The 21,180-nt window shown below is 44.1% G+C and overlaps 3 protein-coding genes across 4 annotated transcripts; all 3 read right to left on the bottom strand.

Annotated features, from left to right (window-relative positions):
- Positions 1–1,338: 1,338 nt before the first annotated feature.
- LOC128437878 (gastrula zinc finger protein XlCGF49.1-like) lies at positions 1,339–3,516 on the bottom strand. Its single transcript, XM_053420171.1, has one exon. It carries the CDS (start codon positions 3,161–3,163, stop codon positions 2,375–2,377), a length of 789 nt encoding a protein of 262 aa, XP_053276146.1. The 5' UTR covers positions 3,164–3,516; the 3' UTR covers positions 1,339–2,374.
- A 1,739-nt stretch (positions 3,517–5,255) lies between these two features.
- LOC128437873 (gastrula zinc finger protein XlCGF49.1-like) lies at positions 5,256–7,605 on the bottom strand. Its single transcript, XM_053420167.1, has one exon. The coding sequence runs from the start codon at positions 6,994–6,996 to the stop codon at positions 6,283–6,285; it is 714 nt and encodes a 237-aa protein (XP_053276142.1). The 5' UTR covers positions 6,997–7,605; the 3' UTR covers positions 5,256–6,282.
- An 8,826-nt stretch (positions 7,606–16,431) lies between these two features.
- On the bottom strand, positions 16,432–20,405 carry LOC128437838 (gastrula zinc finger protein XlCGF57.1). 2 transcript variants are annotated; one of them, XM_053420129.1, is made up of 4 exons: positions 20,155–20,405; positions 19,798–20,076; positions 18,547–18,774; positions 16,432–18,144 (listed from the first exon to the last, which is right to left on the bottom strand). In XM_053420129.1, the coding sequence occupies exons 1-4, from the start codon at positions 20,237–20,239 to the stop codon at positions 16,859–16,861; spliced, it is 1,878 nt and encodes a 625-aa protein (XP_053276104.1). In that variant the 5' UTR covers positions 20,240–20,405; the 3' UTR covers positions 16,432–16,858. The 2 variants fall into 2 exon arrangements, with proteins under 2 accessions (XP_053276104.1, XP_053276105.1); XM_053420130.1 differs by lacking the exon at positions 18,547–18,774.
- Positions 20,406–21,180: the final 775 nt, after the last annotated feature.

Raw genomic sequence — 21,180 nt, 5'->3', positions numbered from 1 at the left:
TAACTCAGGGGATACAGACCTATTCTCTGCAGCTTTACTACAGGTTTCAAAGTTACATCCAGCAGTCTGCGCAGACGACCATTCTCATCCTCGTACTTTGCGACAGTCGCTTCAAAACATACAAATATGTCTTCAGCAGCAGTGTGTAACCTCTCGTTGATAAACTGTCTTAAACTCTGGATTGTAGACATTTCCATTCGAACGCTTTAGCCAACTAACTTCTCCGAGAATGAAGCGAAGACCAAATACGGAAGATGGCGACTTGCTTTACTTCTGCCGACAAGTGTTATAAACAAAACAAAACCACGTGTGTAGTAGAAGAGTTGATCCGAAAGCATTTAGCCGAGTAGCATCAATTTCTGTTGGATGTTAGCATAGCAGGCTAACAACGGTACTTCTTCTTCGTCTTCTAATGACGGTTGTAAAACAGCTTCCAGGCGCATTACTGCCACCTTCTGGATGGAGTGTGTCTTGAAACAGACTCAGGACTAAAACATTAAATTCTCCTTGTAACTCCGGCATCTATTAGAGATATAAAAACCGTCCTGTACTCTACTGAACTCCTCTGCAGCAGTTCTGTAATATTCAGCTCTGTCTGATTAATTTGAAGTGGATATTTAACTTCATGTCTCCTTTGTTGATATCATTCTAAAACAAAGTATTCTTCAGTGATTCCCTGTATCGTACTTGTTTCTATTCAATCCAGCAGCACCAAAGTTACACACACTTATGAATGATAGTCCTCTAAATGTGTAACATGTTTTTCATCAGGATCTCCTGACCACATCTTTTCACCCAGTTTCATGTTGAAGTCCAGGAGTTTTTTGCTGCCACCTTTTGGATGGAGTGTGGCTCAAAAGAGATTCAGGACTACAACATTAAATTCTTCTTTTAACTGTAAGATATGAAAACAGTCATGTTCTAAAGAAAGTGGTAAGAATTCCTGTTTCTGCACCAAAGTGTAATCAGTACTTTTCTGACCCTTACCACATCCTATCACCCAGTTTCATGGTGACATCCAAGAGTTTGAGCATATTTTTGCTAACAAACAGATGTGATGGAAATTCATCTTGAGATTTGAAATATTGAAATTCTAAGACTGGAGATGCTTTTGAATCTTTATAATAATAAGCTCTGCAGAGTTTATACAACAAGCACGGGTGCTCAAAATGGAACAACTGGCCGCAAGTTCACAAAAGCCAGAACTTATACAAAGAGGCATTTCATGAGACAGGATATGAAAAAGAAAAAGACATGAAAGACAGGAGATCATCCTCTGTGTGTTATCTGCTGTGTCCGTCCGTCCACGGTACCAGTTGGAAGTAAAACATCACCAAATAAGGGTTCCATCCTGTTTATCAAGGTCATAGCAGGGAGACACATAGTCAGGGGAATTTTCCTCCACAAAGACAAACACCGATTCAACGTGTGACAGACGTAAAATACAATCACAATAATTCAAGAAACATTAATAAACTGCAAATGCACTGAAGTATTGAATACACATAGTACAAAAGAATAACCATTTACAGTGAGTCATTTACGACAGTGTACACATTAACAACATATTTTCTTCTTTTGTAATAGGAAAAAGAAAAGGGAAGTCATCTGATATTCTGCACCACATACTTTGTTCTTATAAATTTCTGAACCACAAATATGTTAGATTTATACATCTTGATCCACAGTCTTTCCTGACACATTGACAACATCTCTCAACATTCACTGATAATAAAATATCCTGGATCTGCCACTTTACCCAATCAATTTCTCTCACCCCCGTCCCCTTCCTGCACCATCTGGTATAAATGGCTGATAAATTAATAAACAAAGAGACATGGGTGAAAACATCACTTCCTTTGCAGATGTAAATATCAATGACAGTCACATCAAGAAAAGAAAAGTTGGTACTTCAGCAAATGTTGTTGACCATGTACTGCATCAAAGATATTGTGATGTCTCCTCAATGGGATATTTTCCACATTCAGTTACAGAGATGCAGCTAATGCAAATGTACACAATCTCTCTTGTGTAGATGTAAGTGATGAACCTGTCTGTAGTTCAATGCTTTGTGAAGTTATTGAAGTCTGCTCCTCATCAGTGGTGATGGAACTTCATAAAGCATTGAACTACAACAAGGTTCATCACTTGTTTGGTCTCCTGGAAACATTTCCAGTGTTGTTTTCTCTAACTGTTGTATCACTAATTAATAAATAAATATCTAAGTAACAACTTCTTTGACAATGCTTGAGCAAATCTTATCCCTCTCCTGTTGCCATGGTGTGGCTTCTCAACTGGATGTATTCTCCTGTGGACTTTGTATAAACTGGCAAGTGAGAGATCTTTACAATATTTTACAAAAATATCAGTTTTGCTATGTGTGGGTCATCAAATGTTTGGTTAGAAGGGATTTGATAACAAATCTTTCCCCACAAGTAGTACATGGATACGACTCCTCACCTTTATGGCTTCTCATGTGAACTTTCAAGTTACATCCACGTGTAAAACCTTTCCCACAACTTTTGCAAGAAAAAGGTTTCTCACTCGTGTGTGTTCTCTCGTGATCCTGCAGGGTTTGTCTCGCACTAAAACTTTTCCCACAAGTTTTGCAAGAAAAAGGTTTCTCACCCGTGTGTGTTCTCTGGTGGACCTGCAGGTTACTTCTACTGTTAAATCTTGCCCTACAAGTTTTGCAAGAAAAAGGTTTCTCGCCCGTGTGCGTTCTCTCGTGTCTCTGCAGGGTAGATCTCTGGTTAAAACTTCTCCCACAAGTTTTGCAAGAAAAAGGTCTCTCGCCCGTGTGCGTTCTCTCGTGTCTCTGCAGGGTATATCTCTGGTTAAAACTTCTCCCACAAGTTTTGCAAGAAAAAGGTCTCTCGCCCGTGTGTGTTCTCTCGTGGACCTTCAAAATTGTGCTTAATGTGAAACTTTTTTCACACAATTTGCAAGAATACATTTTCTCCCCTGTGTGGACCCTAAAATGTTTTTCTAGTGATGACTTGTCACGAAATCTCTTTCCACAGGTTTTGCAAAGATGTGGCCTCTCATCTGTGTGCACCTTCAGATGTCTATTTAAGTCTGACTTCCACTTAAAGACTTTTCCACATGTGTCACACTGGAGAACCTTTTTACTCTTGCAGATATTCGGCACAATCTTTGACATGGTAGTGCTACATGCAAGGTTACTGGGACTTGTGCTCCCTTTTGCTCTTGTGATGACATGATGTCCCTTTTCTGATGCCTGCTCTGCATTACTAACTGATTTTGAGTTTCCATGCTGGCCTCCGTTGAGATCTTGGCTCTGAGCTGAGCTGTGGGAGAGGAGCTGGTGGTCACTTGGTTCTGGTTCACTGTGGTCACTTTCTTTGAGAGTAGGATTCAACAAAAGGTTATCTTGATCCTCCTGCTTCAGTACAAGCTGCTCTACTTCCAGACCGATGCAGTGCTCCTCCTCCTCTTTAATCTGTGGAGGTTCTGGCTCCTCTTGGTCCAGACTGGGGTTCCTCTCAAGGTTCCAGAGCTGCTGGTCAGCAGGAAGCTTTTCCTCATTAAGAAAGTGTTGCACTGGGAGCTCTGGAGGAGACAATAGACAGAAGTAGGTAACTGATAGATTATTGATAGTTATCGTGTTTATATTTAGGTGCAGATCCAAGCAAAAATCTAGATCGAGTGAATTTAAATGTGGTTTCAAAAGGAGACAGACCGATGCAGTGCTCCTCCTGCTGCTCCTTAATCTGTGGAGGTTCTGGCTCCTCTTGGTCTGGACTGGGGTTCCTCTCCAGCAGGTCAGCAGGAAACTCTTCCTTGATACAGACATGTCGCTGTGGGAGCTCTGGAGGAGACAATGGACAGAAGTCATGATAAAAGAGTCCATGTGTGTAGACTAGCAGGGATTATAAGTGTGGTGTATAGTTCGCTAACTCAGGTGATACAGACCTATTCTCTGCAGCTTTACTACAGGTTTCAAAGTTACATCCAGCAGTCTGCGCAGACGACCATTCTCATCCTCGTACTTTGCGACAGTCGCTTCAAAACATACAAATATGTCTTCAGCAGCAGTGTGTAACCTCTCGTTGATAAACTGTCTTAAACTCTGGATTGTAGACATTTCCATTCGAACGCTTTAGCCAACTAACTTCTCCGAGAATGAAGCGAAGACCAAATACGGAAGATGGCGACTTGCTTTACTTCTGCCGACAAGTGTTATAAACAAAACAAAACCACGTGTGTAGTAGAAGAGTTGATCCGAAAGCATTTAGCCGAGTAGCATCAATTTCTGTTGGATGTTAGCATAGCAGGCTAACAACGGTACTTCTTCTTCGTCTTCTAATGACGGTTGTAAAACAGCTTCCAGGCGCATTACTGCCACCTTCTGGATGGAGTGTGTCTTGAAACAGACTCAGGACTAAAACATTAAATTCTCCTTGTAACTCCGGCATCTATTAGAGATATAAAAACCGTCCTGTACTCTACTGAACTCCTCTGCAGCAGTTCTGTAATATTCAGCTCTGTCTGATTAATTTGAAGTGGATATTTAACTTCATGTCTCCTTTGTTGATATCATTCTAAAACAAAGTATTCTTCAGTGATTCCCTGTATCGTACTTGTTTCTATTCAATCCAGCAGCACCAAAGTTACACACACTTATGAATGATAGTCCTCTAAATGTGTAACATGTTTTTCATCAGGATCTCCTGACCACATCTTTTCACCCAGTTTCATGTTGAAGTCCAGGAGTTTTTTGCTGCCACCTTTTGGATGGAGTGTGGCTCAAAAGAGATTCAGGACTACAACATTAAATTCTTCTTTTAACTGTAAGATATGAAAACAGTCATGTTCTAAAGAAAGTGGTAAGAATTCCTGTTTCTGCACCAAAGTGTAATCAGTACTTTTCTGACCCTTACCACATCCTATCACCCAGTTTCATGGTGACATCCAAGAGTTTGAGCATATTTTTGCTAACAAACAGATGTGATGGAAATTCATCTTGAGATTTGAAATATTGAAATTCTAAGACTGGAGATGCTTTTGAATCTTTATAATAATAAGCTCTGCAGAGTTTATACAACAAGCACGGGTGCTCAAAATGGAACAACTGGCCGCAAGTTCACAAAAGCCAGAACTTATACAAAGAGGCATTTCATGAGACAGGATATGAAAAAGAAAAAGACATGAAAGACAGGAGATCATCCTCTGTGTGTTATCTGCTGTGTCCGTCCGTCCACGGTACCAGTTGGAAGTAAAACATCACCAAATAAGGGTTCCATCCTGTTTATCAAGGTCATAGCAGGGAGACACATAGTCAGGGGAATTTTCCTCCACAAAGACAAACACCGATTCAACGTGTGACAGACGTAAAATACAATCACAATAATTCAAGAAACATTAATAAACTGCAAATGCACTGAAGTATTGAATACACATAGTACAAAAGAATAACCATTTACAGTGAGTCATTTACGACAGTGTACACATTAACAACATATTTTCTTCTTTTGTAATAGGAAAAAGAAAAGGGAAGTCATCTGATATTCTGCACCACATACTTTGTTCTTATAAATTTCTGAACCACAAATATGTTAGATTTATACATCTTGATCCACAGTCTTTCCTGACACATTGACAACATCTCTCAACATTCACTGATAATAAAATATCCTGGATCTGCCACTTTACCCAATCAATTTCTCTCACCCCCGTCCCCTTCCTGCACCATCTGGTATAAATGGCTGATAAATTAATAAACAAAGAGACATGGGTGAAAACATCACTTCCTTTGCAGATGTAAATATCAATGACAGTCACATCAAGAAAAGAAAAGTTGGTACTTCAGCAAATGTTGTTGACCATGTACTGCATCAAAGATATTGTGATGTCTCCTCAATGGGATATTTTCCACATTCAGTTACAGAGATGCAGCTAATGCAAATGTACACAATCTCTCTTGTGTAGATGTAAGTGATGAACCTGTCTGTAGTTCAATGCTTTGTGAAGTTATTGAAGTCTGCTCCTCATCAGTGGTGATGGAACTTCATAAAGCATTGAACTACAACAAGGTTCATCACTTGTTTGGTCTCCTGAAAACATTTCCAGTGTTGTTTTCTCTAACTGTTGTATCACTAATTAATAAATAAATATCTAAGTAACAACTTCTTTGACAATGCTTGAGCAAATCTTATCCCTCTCCTGTTGCCATGGTGTGGCTTCTCAACTGGATGTATTCTCCTGTGGACTTTGTATAAACTGGCAAGTGAGAGATCTTTACAACATTTTACAAAAATATCAGTTTTGCTCTGTATGGGTCATCAAATGTTTGGTTAGAAGTGATTTGATAACAAATCTTTCCCCACAAGTTGTACATGGATACGACTCCTCCCCTTTATGGCTTCTCATTTGGACTTTCAACCTACATCCACGTGTAAAACTTTTCCCACATGTTTGGCAAGAAAAAGCTTTCTCGCCCGTGTGCGTTCTCTCGTGATCCTGCAGGGTAGATCTCTGGTTAAAACTTCTCCCACAAGTTTGGCAAGAAAAAGGTCTCTCACTCGTGTGTGTTCTCTCGTAGACCTGCAGGTTTTGTCTCGCACTACAACTTTTCTCACAAGTTTTGCAAGAAAAATGTCTCTCGCCCGTGTGCGTTCTCTCGTGTCCCTGCAGGGTAGATCTCTGGTTAAAACTTCTCCCACAAGTTTTGCAAGAAAAAGGTCTCTCGCCCGTGTGTGTTCTCTCGTGGACCTTCAAATTTGTGCTTAATGTGAAACTTTTTTCACACAATTTGCAAGAATACATTTTCTCCCCTGTGTGGACCCTAAAATGTTTTTCTAGTGCTGACTTGTAACGAAATCTCTTTCCACAGGTTTTGCAAAGATGTGGCCTCTCATCTGTGTGCACCTTCAGATGTCTATTTAAGTCTGACTTCCACTTAAAGACTTTTCCACAAGTGTCACACTGGAGAACCTTTTTACTCTTGCAGATATTCGGCACAATCTTTGACATGGTAGTGCTACATGCAAGGTTACTGGGACTTTCGCTCCCTGTTGCTCTTGTGATGACATGATGTCCCTTTTCTGATGCCTGCTCTGCATTACTAACTGATGTTGAGTTTCCATGCTGGCCTCCGTTGAGATCTTGGCTCTGAGCTGAGCTGTGGGAGAGGAGCTGGTGGTCACTTGGTTCTGGTTCACTGTGGTCACTTTCCTTCAGTGTAGGATTCAACAAAAGGTTATCTTGATCCTCCTGCTTCAGTACAAGCTGCTCTACTTCCAGACCGATGCAGTGCTCCTCCTCCTCTTTAATCTGTGGAGGTTCTGGCTCCTCTTGGTCCAGACTGGGGTTCCTCTCAAGGTTCCAGAGCTGCTGGTCAGATGGAAACTCTTCTTCATTAAAAAAATGTTGCTCCTGGAGCTCTAGAGGAGACAATAGACAGAAGTAGGTAACTGATAGATTACTGATAGTTATCAGTGTTTATATTTAGGTGCCGATCCAAGCAAAAATCCAGTAAATTCGAGTGAATTTAAATGTGGTTTCAAAAAGAGACAGACCGATGCAGTGCTCCTCCTGCTGCTCCTTAATCTGTGGAGGTTCTGGCTCCTCTTGGTCTGGACTGGGGTTCCTCTCCAGCAGGTCAGCAGGAAACTCTTCCTTGATACAGACATGTCGCTGTGGGAGCTCTGGAGGAGACAATGGACAGAAGTCATGATAAAAGAGCCCATGTGTTTAGACTAGCAGGGATTATAAGTGTGGTGTATAGTTCGCTAACTCAGGTGATACAGACCTATTCTCTGCAGCTTTACTACAGGTTTCAAAGTTACATCCAGCAGTCTGCGCTGACGACCGATCTCATCCTCGTACTTTGCAACAGTTGCTTCAAAACATCCAAATATGTCTTCAGCAGCAGTGTGTAACCTCTCGTTGATAAACTGTCTTAAACTCTGGATTGTAGACATTTCCATTCGAACGCTTTAGCAAACTAACTTCTCCGACAACGAAGCGAGACAGAATACGGAAGATGGCGACTTGCTTTACTTCTGCCGACAAGTGTTATAAACGAAACAAAATCACGTGTGTAGCGGAAGAGTTAATCCGAAAGCATTTAGCCGAGTAGCATCAAGTTCTGTTGGATGTTAGCATTGCAGGCTAACAACGGTACTTCTTCTTCGTCTTCTAATGATGGTTGTAAAACAGCTTCCAGGCGCATTACTGCCACCTTCTGGATGGAGTGTGTCTTGAAACAGACTCAGGACGAAAACATTAAATTCTCCTTGTAACTCTGGCATCTATTAGAAATATATTAACAGTCCTGTACTCTACTGAACTCCTCTGCAGCAGTTCTGTAATATTCAGCTCTGTCTGATTAATTTAAAGTGGATATTTAACTTCATGTCTTCTTTGTTGATATCATTCTAAACAAAGTATTCTTCCGTGTTTCCATGTATCGTACTTGTTTCCATTTAATCCAGCAGCACCAAGTTACACACACTTATGAATGATAGTCCTTTAAATGTGTAACATGTTTTTAATCAGGATCTCCTGAACACATCTTTTCACCCAGTTTCATGTTGATGTCCAGGAGTTTTTTGCGGCCACCTTCTCGATGGAGTGTGGCTCAAAACAGATTCAGGATTAAAACTTTAAATTCTCCTTTTAGCTGTAAGATATAAAAACAGTCATGTTCTAAAGAAAGTGGTAAGAATTCCTATTACTGCACCAAAGTGTAATCAGTACTTTTCTGACCCTTACCACATCCTATCGCCCAGTTTCATGGTGACATCCAGGAGTTTGAGCATATTTTTGCTGACTAACAGATGTGATAGAAATTCCTCTTGAGATTTGAAAAATTGAAATTCTAAGACTGGAGTTGCTTTTGAGTCTTTATAATAATAAGCTCTGCAGAGTTTATACAACAAGCACGGGTGCTCAAAATGGAACAACTGGCCGCAAGTTCACCAAAGCCAGAACTTATACAAAGTGGCATTTCATGAGACAGGATATGAAAAAGGAAAAGACATGAAAGACAGGAGATCATCCTCTGTGTGATATCTGCTGTGTCCGTCCGTCCGCGGTACCAGTTGGAAGAAAAACATCACCAAATAAGGGTTCCATCCTGTTTATCAAGGTCATAGCAGGGATACACATAGTCAGGGGTATTTTCCTCCACAAAGACAAACACCGATTCAACGTGTGACAGACGTAAACTACAATCACAATAATTCAAGAAACTTTAATAAACTGCAAATGCACTGAAGTATTGAATACACGTAGTACAAAAGAACAGTCATTTAGGACAGTGTACACATTAACAACATATTTTCTTCTTTTGTAATAGGAAAAAGAAAAGGGAAGTCATCTGATAATCTGCACCACATACTTTGTTCTTATAAATTTCTGTACCACAAATATGTCAGATTTGTACATCTTGATCCACAGTCTTTCTTGACACATTGACAACATCTCTCAACATTCAGTGATAATAAAATATCCTGGATCTGCCACTTTACCCAATCAATTTCTCTCACCCCCTTCCCCTTCCTGCACCATCTGGTATAAATGGCTGATAAATTAATAAACAAAGAGACATGGGTGAAAACATCACTTCCTTTGCAGATGTAAATATCAATGACAGTCACATGAAGAACAGAAACGTGGGTACTTCAGCAAATGTTGTTGACCATGTACTGCATCATTGATATTGTGATGTCTCCTCAATGGGATATTTTCCACATTCAGTTACAGAGATGCAGCTAATGCAAATGTACACAATCTCTCATGTGTAGATGTAAGTGATGAACCTGGCTTTAGTTCAATGCTTTGTGAAGTTATTGAAGTCTGCTCCTCATCAGTGGTGATGGAACTTCATAAAGCATTGAACTACAACAAGGTTCATCTCTTGTTTGGTCTCCTGGAAACATTTCCAGTGTTGTTTTCCCTAACTGTTGTATCACTAATTCATGAATCAATGTCTAAAAAACAACTTCTTTGACAATGCTTGAGCAAATCGAATCCCTCTCCTGTTGCCATGGTGTGGCTTCTCAACTGGATGTTTTCTCCTGTGGACTTTGTATAAACTGGCAGGTTACTTCTACTGTTAAATCTTGCCCTACAAGTTTTGCAAGAAAAAGGTTTCTCGCCCGTGTGCATTCTCTCGTGTCCCTGCAGGCTAGTTCTCAAGCTAAAACTTCTCCCACACCTTTCGCAAGAATACAGTTTCTCCCCTGTGTGGACACTCAAATGTTTTCCTAGTGATGACTTGTAACAAAATCTCTTTCCACAGGTTTTGCAAAGATGTGGCCTCTCATCTGTGTGCACCTTCAGATGTCTATTTAAGTCTGACTTCCACTTAAAGTTTTTTCCACAAGTGTCACACTGGAGAACCTTTTTACTCTTGCAGATACTCGGCACAATCTTTGACATGGTAGTGCTACATGCAAGGTTACTGGGACTTGTGCTCCCTTTTGCTCTTGTGATGACATGATGTCCCTTTTCTGATGCCTGCTCTGCATTACTAACTGATTTTGAGTTTCCATGCTGGCCTCCGTTGAGATCTTGGCTCTGAGCTGAGCTGTGGGAGAGGAGCTGGTGGTCACTTGGTTCTGGTTCACTGTGGTCCCTTTCCTTGAGAGTAGGATTCAACAACAGGTTATCTTGATCCTCCTGCTTCAGTACAAGCTGCTCTACTTCCAGACCGATGCAGTGCTCCTCCTCCTCTTTAATCTGTGGAGGTTCTGGCTCCTCTTGATCCAGACTGGGGTTCCTCTCAAGGTTCCAGAGCTGCTGGTCAGCAGGAAGCTTTTCCTCATTAAGAAAGTGTTGCACTGGGAGCTCTGGAGGAAACAATAGACAGAAGTAGGTAACTGATAGATTAATGATAGTTATCAGTGTTTATATTTGGGTGCAGATCCAAGCAAAAATCTAGATCGACTGAATTTAAATGTGGTTTCAAAAGGAGACAGACCGATGCAGTGCTCCTCCTGCTGCTCCTTAATCTGTGGAGGTTCTGGCTCCTCTTGGTCTGGACTGGGGTTCCTCTCCAGCAGGTCAGCAGGAAACTCTTCCTTTGTGGCAAGACAAGGAAAGGCAGAGACGCAGGTACTGTTTACTGTGGTTTATTCAGAACTCCACATGTTCCCCATACGGGAAGTATATATAGCTAAAGCCTCTAACATTACCCATCAACCCACTGGGTGAGAGGACACACCCCTGAGTGCACGCCACACAGCCCCCCCCCGAACACCCAGAGGGAGAAAAAAAATGGGACAAAAGTCAGTACCTCTCAGGGGGTTTAACGAGGCGACCATAACGGCTACGCCGACCCCCGTCCGCAAACGCAGGGGTGGAACAGGCAGAAGGGACATCATTTAGAACAGGCACAGGATCAGGAGGCACAACTGGAGAAAACAACACAGGGGTCTTAGAAGGGGGGCGACCACGACGGGGAACCCGGGCCGGTAGCACCTCTTCGCCGGCCAACAGATGAGCTGGCTTAAGCCTGTCTAAAGAAACGCGCTCCCTTCGCCCGCCCATGTCCAGAATGAAACTTTTAGAACCCGCCTCTAACACTCTAAACGGGCCGTCATACGGGGGCTGGAGGGGAAACCGGTGAGCATCGTGACGCACGAAAACAAACCGAGTGGTCGCGAGATCCGTTGGCACGAAAGACCGAGGAGAAAAATGATGCACGGGCACCGGTGCACAAGCGGCCTGTGACGCAGGACGCGCAACAGGAAACGGAAAGGGGGCCGAGCTCTGAGGCAGAAACTCCCCTGAGACGCGGAGCGGCTGACCGAGCACCAACTCTGCAGGCGAGGCATCCAGGTCAGCCTTAGGAGCCGAGCGCAACCCGAGCATCACCCACGGCAACCGATCCAACCAGTTCGCGTCTGAGAGCGCAGCCCGCAATGACGCCTTAAGCGACCGGTGAAAACGTTCACACAAGCCGTTAGCCTGGGGGTGGTAGGCAGTGGTACGGTGAACCTGTGTGCCCAGAGACTTTGCTAGCGCCGACCAGAGATCCGAAATGAACTGCGGGCCTCTGTCAGAGGTGATATCAGACGGTGCACCAAAACGTGAGACCCAAGCTGAAAGAAAAGCGCGTGCCACGTCCGCAGATGTCGTGGAAGACAGAGGAACCGCCTCTGGCCACCTAGTGGTCCGATCTACCATTGTAAGGAGATGTGTAAAACCCTGGGAAGGGGGAAGAGGCCCCACCAGGTCGATATGCACATGATCAAAACGCTTGGCCGGAATCAAAAACGGCTCGAGGGGCGCCCTAGTGTGCTGGTGAACTTTTGCGCGCTGACACGCCACACATGTGGCCGCCCACTCTTTGACCTCTTTGCGAAGGCCAGGCCACACAAACTTCGAAGACACCAACTTCACCGACGCCCGGACACCCGGATGAGAAAGAGAGTGCACCATATCAAAGACCCGACGGCGCCAAGCAACCGGCACCACCGGGCGGGGGCGGCCCGTGGAGACGTCGCAAAGGAGGGCAGGCCCACCTTTTTGCACCACTGCCTCCTCCAGCCTCAGACCGGTACTCGCAGCTCTCAGTGCAACGATACCCGGGTCCCCAGGTTGATCGGCAGCCAGTGCTGAAAAATCAACCCCAAGATGCACAGGGCACACCAGCACCCGCGACAGGCAGTCTGCCACCGGGTTCGCTTTACCCGCCACATGTTGGATGTCCGTTGTGAATTCGGAAATCGCCGCTAGATGGCGCTGCTGGCGAGCAGACCATGGCTCTGTCACCTTCGCCATAGCAAACGTCAATGGTTTGTGGTCAACATAGGCTGTGAAAGGGCGGCCTTCCAGCAGGAAACGGAAATGACGCGTAGCCAGGTACAACGCTAACAGTTCCCGGTCAAACACGCTGTATTTTCGCTCACTGTCTTGCAAACCGCGGCTAAAAAATGCAAGGGGCTGCCACGCACCCGCAACACGCTGTTCAACAACTGCACCGACAGCCACATCCGAAGCATCGGTCGTGAGGGCGATGGGCGCCCGAGACGCGGGGTGCGCCAGAAGCGCCGCGTTAGCCAGGGCAGCCTTAGCCCCCTCAAAAGCCTGGATCCTCACAGGGGTCCAGTCAACCTGGTCCTTGGCTTTCTTAAGCTTCAAAGCACCATACAATGGTTGCAGGAGTTGGGCCGCACGAGGCAAGAAACGATTGTAAAAGTTTACCATCCCCAAAAACTCCTGTAGCGACCTGACCGAGACCGGACGGGGAAAATCCGCAACTGCATACACCTTCGAGGGCAAAGGAACCGCACCCTGCGACGAAATGCGATGGCCCAAAAAGTCTATGACAGACAGCCCAAACTGGCACTTGGCTGTGTTGACAATGAGACCATGTCCATCAAGGCGCTGGAAAACCTGCCTAAGGTGCGACAAATGCTCATCAACCGACGGGCTGGCCACCAAGATGTCGTCCAAATAGACGAAAACAAACGCGAGGTCACGTAACACCGAGTCCATCAAGCGCTGAAACGTCTGCGCTGCGCCTTTAAGGCCGAACGGCATTCGCAGGAACTCGAAAAGCCCAAACGGTGTAATGACTGCAGTCTTGGGCACGTCCTCTGCCCGCACAGGCACCTGATGATAACCTCGCACCAAATCGATTTTAGAAAAAATTGTCATGCCCGCCAAACGAATCGAAAAATCCTGAACATGCGGAATTGGATAACGGTCATGGGCCGTGATGTTATTTAAACGGCGGAAGTCACCGCACGGCCGCCAAGACCCGTCCGCCTTGGGCACCATGTGGAGCGGCGAAGCCCACGGGCTGTTGGACCGCCTAACGATCCCCAAACGCTCCATGGTAGCAAACTCCTCCTTCGCGGTGGCTAACTTCACGGTGTCGAGTCGACGCGAACGTGCGAAAATGGGCGTACCCGCAGTGGGAATGAAATGTTCCACGCCGTGTTTAGTAACCGCGGCAGAAAATGCGGGCGTTATCAGCGAAGGAAATTCCGCCAGTAAGCGCTGGAAGACATCCTTTGACGCCGCGAAATTAGCGTGTGTTAACGGCCCGGGTCCCCCTGTCTGACACGGAAAAGACGAAAAAGACACAGCATCAATGAGCCTGCGATTAGCTACATCCACTAACAACCCATTAGTGCACAGAAAATCTGCTCCGATAATAGGAACCGTAATGGAAGCTACAACAAAGTCACACAGAAATTTGCGTCCATTGAAACACACAGTCACAGACTTTGTACCAAACGTCTCTATAGCCGAACCGTTAGCCGCTGTCAGACGCGGACCACTGCCACAGGCCGAGAGGTCCGTAGCTGCAGGAGGGAGAAGGCTCTTCTGCGAGCCGGAGTCCACCAGGAACTGATTACCTGATATGGAGTCATGAACGAACAGCAGCTCCTCTTGCTCGCCAGCGCCCACGGCTGCTACCGAGCACCGGCTCTTCCGTTTCCCGGTGCCTCGAACGCGCACGGAGGAACGCAGCGGCGCGCCTTGCTGCCGAAGCGCTGATGGAAGAAACACAGCTGGCCGCGCTGTCTGCGGGTGGAAACTGCAGCCGTCAATGCCGGAACCTCGTCCTCCAACGTCGGCTGCAAGGACTCCACGGCCACACTCTGCACGGAGACGTTCCTCGAAGTCAGCAGGATCCGGTCCGCCTGCTCAGCCAATCCACGGAAGTCGCCGGCCGCCAAACAAGAAGAGTTGGCGAGGGCTGCGCGCACCTGCCGCGGAAGCTGGCGCAGAAAGATGTGCGGGAAAAGGAAACCATCCTCCTCGGAGCCCAGCAACGACAGCATCTCGTCCATCAGGTCCACTGCCGAACCATCGCCAAAACCGGGAAGCGACAGTAGCTTGTCCGCTCTCTCCGCGGCTGACAAGCTGTAGCGCCGGAGGAGAAGCTGCTTGAGGGCGGCGTACTTTCCGCGCAGCAGCGGGGCTCGCAGGAGCTGCATCACGCGCCGGGTGGATTGCTGGTCCAAAGCCGCGACCACCAAAAAATACCTGGAGTCGTCCGCCGTTACTCCTCGCAGATGGAAAAGAGCCTCGACGTGCAGAAACCACGGCGCGGGGTCGTTCTGCCAAAACTCCGGCAGTTTAACGTGCTCCGCGGAGCTGGTCGGTCGCGGAAGCTGCGGCGCCATGGTCGTTGTGGAGACACGGTCCACGGGCGCCGGGGAAGAAAATACGTCTTCCCCCGACGAGGAAGGGACACTATCCTCCTCTACCTCGAACATGTCCAAAAAACAGGGTCACCAATGTGGCAAGACAAGGAAAGGCAGAGACGCAGGTACTGTTTACTGTGGTTTATTCAGAACTCCACATGTTCCCCATACGGGAAGTATATATAGCTAAAGCCTCTAACATTACCCATCAACCCACTGGGTGAGAGGACACACCCCTGAGTGCACGCCACACCTTGATACAGACATGTTGCTGTGGGAGCTCTGGAGGAGACAATGGACAGAAGTCATGATAAAAGAGTCCATGTGTTTAGACTAGCAGGGATTATAAGTGTGGTGTATAGTTCGCTAACTCAGGTGATACAGACCTATTCTCTGCAGCTTTACTACAGGTTTCAAAGTTACATCCAGCAGTCTGCGCTGACGACCGATCTCATCCTCGTACTTTGCGACAGTCGCTTCAAAACATACAAATATGTCTTCAGCAGCAGTGTGTAACCTCTCGTTGATAAACTGTCTTAAACTCTGGATTGTAGACATTTCCATTCGAACGCTTTAGCCAACTAACTTCTCCGAGAACGCAGCGAAGACCGAATACGGAAGATGGCGACTTGCTTTACTTCTGCCGACAAGTGTTATAAACGAAACAAAACCACGTGTGTAGCGGAAGAGTTAATCCGAAAGCATTTAGCCGAGTAGCATCACGTTCTGTTGGATGTTAGCGTAGGAGGCTAAAAACAGTACTTCTTCTTCTTCTTATAATGAAGGTTGGCAAACAGCTTCAGGGTGCATTACTGCCACCTTCTGGATTGGAGCGTGGCTCAAAACAGATTCAGGACTAAAACATTAAATTCTCTTTGTATCTCCGGCATCTATTAGAGATATAAAAACAATGATGTACTCTACTGAACTCCTCTGCATCATTTCTCTAATATTCAGCCCTGTCTGATTAATTTGAAGTGGATATTTAACTTCCTGTCTCCTTTGTTGATATCATTCTAAAACAAAGTATTCTTCAGTGTTTCCATGTATCGTGTTTCAATTCAATCCAGCACCACCAAGTTACACACACTTATGAATGATAGTCCTCTAAATGTGTAAGATGTTTTTCATCTCCTAACCACATCTTTTCACCCAGTTTCATGTTTGATGTCCAGGAGTTTTTTGTTATTATACAGACAAATACAGATTCAACTTGTGACAACATAAAATATAATCATCATATTTCAAGAAACTTTAATGAACTGCAAATGCATTGAAGTATTGAATACACGTTGTACAAAGATTAACCATTTACAGTGACATTCATTTAGGACTGTGTTCACATTAACAAGAGATTTTCTTCTTTTGTAATAGAAAGAGAAAAGAAAAAGGGAAGTCATCTGATAATCTGCCCCACATACTGTGTTCTTATAAATCTCTGTACCACAAATATGTCAGATTTTTACATATTGATCCACAGTCTTTCCTGACACATTGACAACATCTCTCAACATTCAGTGATAATAAATATTCCTGGATCTGCATGCATTTGAGAAAAACCCTTTCCCACATTCTTGTATGTTTTAGCCATTAGCCACTGCAACAAATCCATAACTCATATCTTCTTCAAATAGAACACTACTTATGTATATGTGATATCATACAGCTTTTAAATTCGGAACCATCAAAATACATTCTCCAGCGGGTGTTACAGGGATAATCTACTTTTCAGGGTGGATGTGTCGATTGTGCACAGCCAACTTTTGCCAAAGTCTGAAAGATTTTCCACAAGTTACGCAGATATGTGGCTTTTCATCAGTATGAATATTGGTATGGCGTTTTAAGGTCGACAAGCGACCAAATCTTTTCCCACATGTGTTGCAGTGGTATGGCTTCTCCACCGGATGTGTTCTCCTGTGGTCCTGCAAGTCACTGCGAGACAGGAAACTTTCCCCACATGTTCCGCAGATATGTCTCTTTTCATCAGAGTGGATATTTACATTCTGTTTTAAGTTTGACGCATGAGCAAATCTTTTCCCACAGGTGTTGCAAAGGTACGGCTTCTCACCCGAATGAGTTCTCATGTGGACTTTATAGTCACCGGCAAATCTATAATCTTTCCCACATACTTTACAAGAATATGCTTTCTCCCCTGTGTGGATATGCAGGTGCTTATTTAGTACTGATATGTCACCAAATCTTTTCCCGCAGGTTGTACAAGGATACGGCTTCTCACCTGTGTGGTGTCTTATGTGGACCTGCAAACCACCCATTGACATGAAGCTTTTTCCACATGTAGTGCAACAAAAAGGTTTCTCACCTGTGTGTGTTCTTGTATGGACAAGCAAGCTATTGCTGAATGCGAAACTTTTCCCGCAGGTTTCGCAAGAAAACGGCTTCTCACCTGTGTGCATTCTCATGTGAACACGTAAGCTATTGTTACACGTGTAACCCTTCCCACATGCTTTGCAAAAATATGGTTTCTCCCCTGTGTGAACTCTAAGATGTATATTTAATCGTGACTTCCACTTATAGACTTTTCCACAAGTGTCACACTGGAAAATGTTTTTACCATTGCAGGTATTTGAAATAATCTTTGACATGGTAGATTTACATGCGTAGTTACTGTGACTCTTTGCCTTTTTTTTTATGACATGATGTTTCTTCTTTGATGCTGGCTTTGCATTTCTAACTGATTTTGAGTTTCCATGCTGACCACTTTTGAGATCCTGGCTCTGAGCTGAGCTGTGGGAGAAGAGCTGGTGGTCACTTGGTTCTGGTTCACTGTGGTCACTTTCCTTGAAAGTAGGATTCAACAAGAAGTCATTATCATCCTCCTGGTCCAGTACAAGCTGCTCTACTTCCAGACCGATGCATTGCTCCTCCTCCTCTTTAATCTTGTGAAGTTCTGACTCCTCTTGGTCCAGACTGGGGTTCCTCTCAAGGTTCCAGAGCTGCTGGTCAGCAGGAAACTCTTCCTCATTAAGAAAGTGTTGCACTGGGAGCTCTATGGGAGACAAAAGACAGAATTAGGCAACTGATAGATTAATGATAGTTATGAGTCTGTGCAATTTGGTGCATTTCCATGCAAAAATCCAGATCGAGTGAATTTAAATGTGGTTTCCAAAGGGGACTTTTGGGCCTTGGCTGAGGTATGGACTCTACTGAGTGCCCTTCAACTTCTCAGAGAGACCAAAAACAAGTTGAAAATGCCCTATCTCGCAAAAGATCCCAGATTTGCCCTATGGTCGGAGATCCGCACCAGAACATAGTGGGGTCCTTCCCGACCATTACCACATACTTCCACCACTTTCCATGAGGGTTCAGCTCTAGCATACTCTCAGGTTATATCTCTCTGTTTCAATGGATATGCACATCACTGTACCGTATGTAGGTGAAGTAAATTCACCTTTGAGATCTTGGTCACTTTCCTTGAAAGAAGTATTGAACAAGAACTCATCACCCTCCTGCTTCAGTACAAGCTGCTCTACTTCCAGACTGGTGCAGAGCTCATCTTCCTCTTTAATCTGTGGAGGTTCTGGCTCCTCTTGGTCCAGACTGGGGTTCCTCTCAAGGTTCAAGAGCTGCAGGTCAGCAGGAAACTCTACCTCACTACAGACATGTTGCTTTGGGAGCTCTAGAGGAGACAATGGACAGTAGTAGGTAACTAATGTTGTGGTAAAAGTATCATAGGTTTAAACTAACAGGGATAAGGAATATAAGTGTGGTCAAAAAGTATCTAATTAAGGTTTCTGTGTAGTTTTATTTAGTTTGTTTAGTTCTGTGAATTAAAAATGGAAGATGATAGCACTAGAACGACACTCAGTAGAGTACAAACTCTCCCACTACGAAAGCACATTTATATTCACTAGGTCAAGATTTATATTTCCATAAAGTGATTGTTGGGTCTTGTTGGAGGTATGCACTCTACCGAGTTACTTTCTCTTTCTCTGATCAATCAAGGAAAATGTTGAAAAACGAACTATGTTGCAATGTTAAAGAAAAAAAAAGAAAGAATAGTTCCGCCCCATGATCTGGATCTACTCATTTCATGGTAACCTGTCTGGAAGTTTTTGTGTAATCCTGCTAATAAACAAACAATCAAATCCAGATGAAAACATAACCTCCCTTGCCGGTTGGATTTTAGCTCCGGTTCCGGTTTTCTCATGTATAATTGGGTTTATTTGGTAGTTTTTCCTTACTCTTGTTCAGGTTTAAGGTCAGAAGATGTGAAACCCTGTGAGAAAAGTTTTGATTTGTGAATATGGGCTACACAAATACAATTTGATGGAATATTGATTGGTTCTGCATCAGTTCATCTCTAGTATACTCTCAGTTTATAACTCGCTGTATCAGTGGATAAGAGCTTATCCAGACAAGGTTACAAAGCGCTTTACAAAAATACATGGCAAAAAATGAATGAACTAAAATAAAAGGTATTCAATTCAGTACAATTTTAAGCACCAAATCATAACATAACAAGAACAAGACCTTACAATGTATTGAGAAACTCAACAATTCCCCGAATGAGCAAGCACTTCGGGGACTGTGGAGAGAAAAAACTCAATAACTGGAAAAAACCTGGAGTAGAAACCGACTCAGTGGTGGTGCCCATCTCTAGACCGGTATGCAGTGCCGTATGCAGGTCAACTACATTCACCTTTGAGATCTTGGCTTTGAGCTGAGTTGTGGGAGAGGAGCTGGTGGTCACTCGGATCTGGTTCATTGTGGTCACTTTCCTCAATAGTAGGATTGAACAAGAATTCATCATCGTCCTCCTGCTTCACTACGAGCTGCTCGACTTCCAGACCGATGCAGTGCTCCTCCTGCTGCTCCTTAATCTGTGGAGGTTCTGGCTCCTCTCGGTCTGGACTGGGGTTCCTCTCCAGCAGGTCAGCAGGAAACTTTTCCTTGATACAGACATGTCGCTGTGGGAGCTCTGGAGGAGACAATGCACAGAAGTGGGTAAAAAGACCATATGATTAACATGAGTTAAGCCAATCGATGTTTTACAGACCTTCTCTGTGCGGCTGTATTTCAGGTTCACAGATGGTATCCATCAGTCTATGCTGACGATAGATCTCATCCTCGCACTCTGCCATGTTGACATTTCCTATTCAAACACTTTAGCGAGCTAACGCAGCGGAGAGCAAAACTACTACACACTGTATGAAACCAATAGTCACAAAGGTAAACACGACAATTAGTGTATTAATCAACCCCTTCCTCTCAATACTGTTGACAAACCATCATGCCCTTCCTCCTCCTCCTCCTCCTCCTCCTTCTCCTCTTCTTCTTTCTCGGTGTTGCCTGGCAGCTTGCATCCACGGTGTAACATTACTGCCATCTACAGGCGATCTTCTCTCTGGGAGTCATCCAAAAATCTGTTCGTCCAATTATATAGTGAAAGAAATAAAAAATAAAAACATTTCCTCCATTTTTTTGTACCCTCTCCATAATACTCCAAACAACTCCCACTTTTGTTCCGTGTCCACTCTGCCGAGAATCGCATCAAAAGTGTCTATATCACATTTATTATTATTAAAATAATAATAACACCTTTTATTTGTATGGTGCATTTCAAGGAACTGAAAGACAATTTACATAGAGTTTGAAAGAAAGACAAAATAATTAAAACATTTTTTTTTTTTTCGGGGGGGGGGGGAGGATTTTGAATTGGATGCAATGAAGGGCCGGAAGCCGATGTAGGTTCTGGAGGACAGGGGTGATGTGGTGTTTTGAAGATGTGCCATATAATTAATAATTGTATGCTGTGTATAAAATTGTAATGGTATAACTCTTGTACAAATCAGTCAACAATTCGCTGATACATACTCAAAGATTTAAACCATTATTAAACCAAATTCAGTCACTGAGCTACCTTTATTAGCTAAACTGCTAAACTGTGTCTTCAGTCCTAAACACACAGAGAGATGGAAGCTTCAGTGAAATTAGTTTCCAGACCAAAGTCCTCCACAAAGTCCAGGACCCCGATCTGTAACTTTACTGAAGCTCTTTCAAATGTGACGACAACGGGACAGTT

Source organism: Pleuronectes platessa, chromosome 4 (assembly GCF_947347685.1).
Source record: "Pleuronectes platessa chromosome 4, fPlePla1.1, whole genome shotgun sequence".
In the NCBI taxonomy this organism is placed as follows: domain Eukaryota; kingdom Metazoa; phylum Chordata; class Actinopteri; order Pleuronectiformes; family Pleuronectidae; genus Pleuronectes; species Pleuronectes platessa.
This window is presented reverse-complemented; position numbering and strand designations above follow the sequence as displayed.

What these genes read in the sequence shown, in the direction of transcription:
- LOC128437873 (XM_053420167.1), bottom strand. Translation starts at nt 6,996, where the DNA reads ATGTCAAAGATTGTGCCGAATATCTGCAAGAGTAAAAAGGTTCTCCAG.
- LOC128437838 (XM_053420129.1), bottom strand. Translation starts at nt 20,239, where the DNA reads ATGGCAGAGTGCGAGGATGAGATCTATCGTCAGCATAGACTGATGGAT. An exon ending in AATACAGCCGCACAGAGAAG is followed by an intron (nt 20,077 to 20,154) that starts GTCTGTAAAACA and finishes TGTCTCCTCCAG; the next exon opens with AGCTCCCACAGCGACATGTC. An exon ending in TCAAAGCCAAGATCTCAAAG is followed by an intron (nt 18,775 to 19,797) that starts GTGAATGTAGTT and finishes TGTCTCCTCTAG; the next exon opens with AGCTCCCAAAGCAACATGTC.
- LOC128437878 (XM_053420171.1), bottom strand. Translation starts at nt 3,163, where the DNA reads ATGTCAAAGATTGTGCCGAATATCTGCAAGAGTAAAAAGGTTCTCCAG.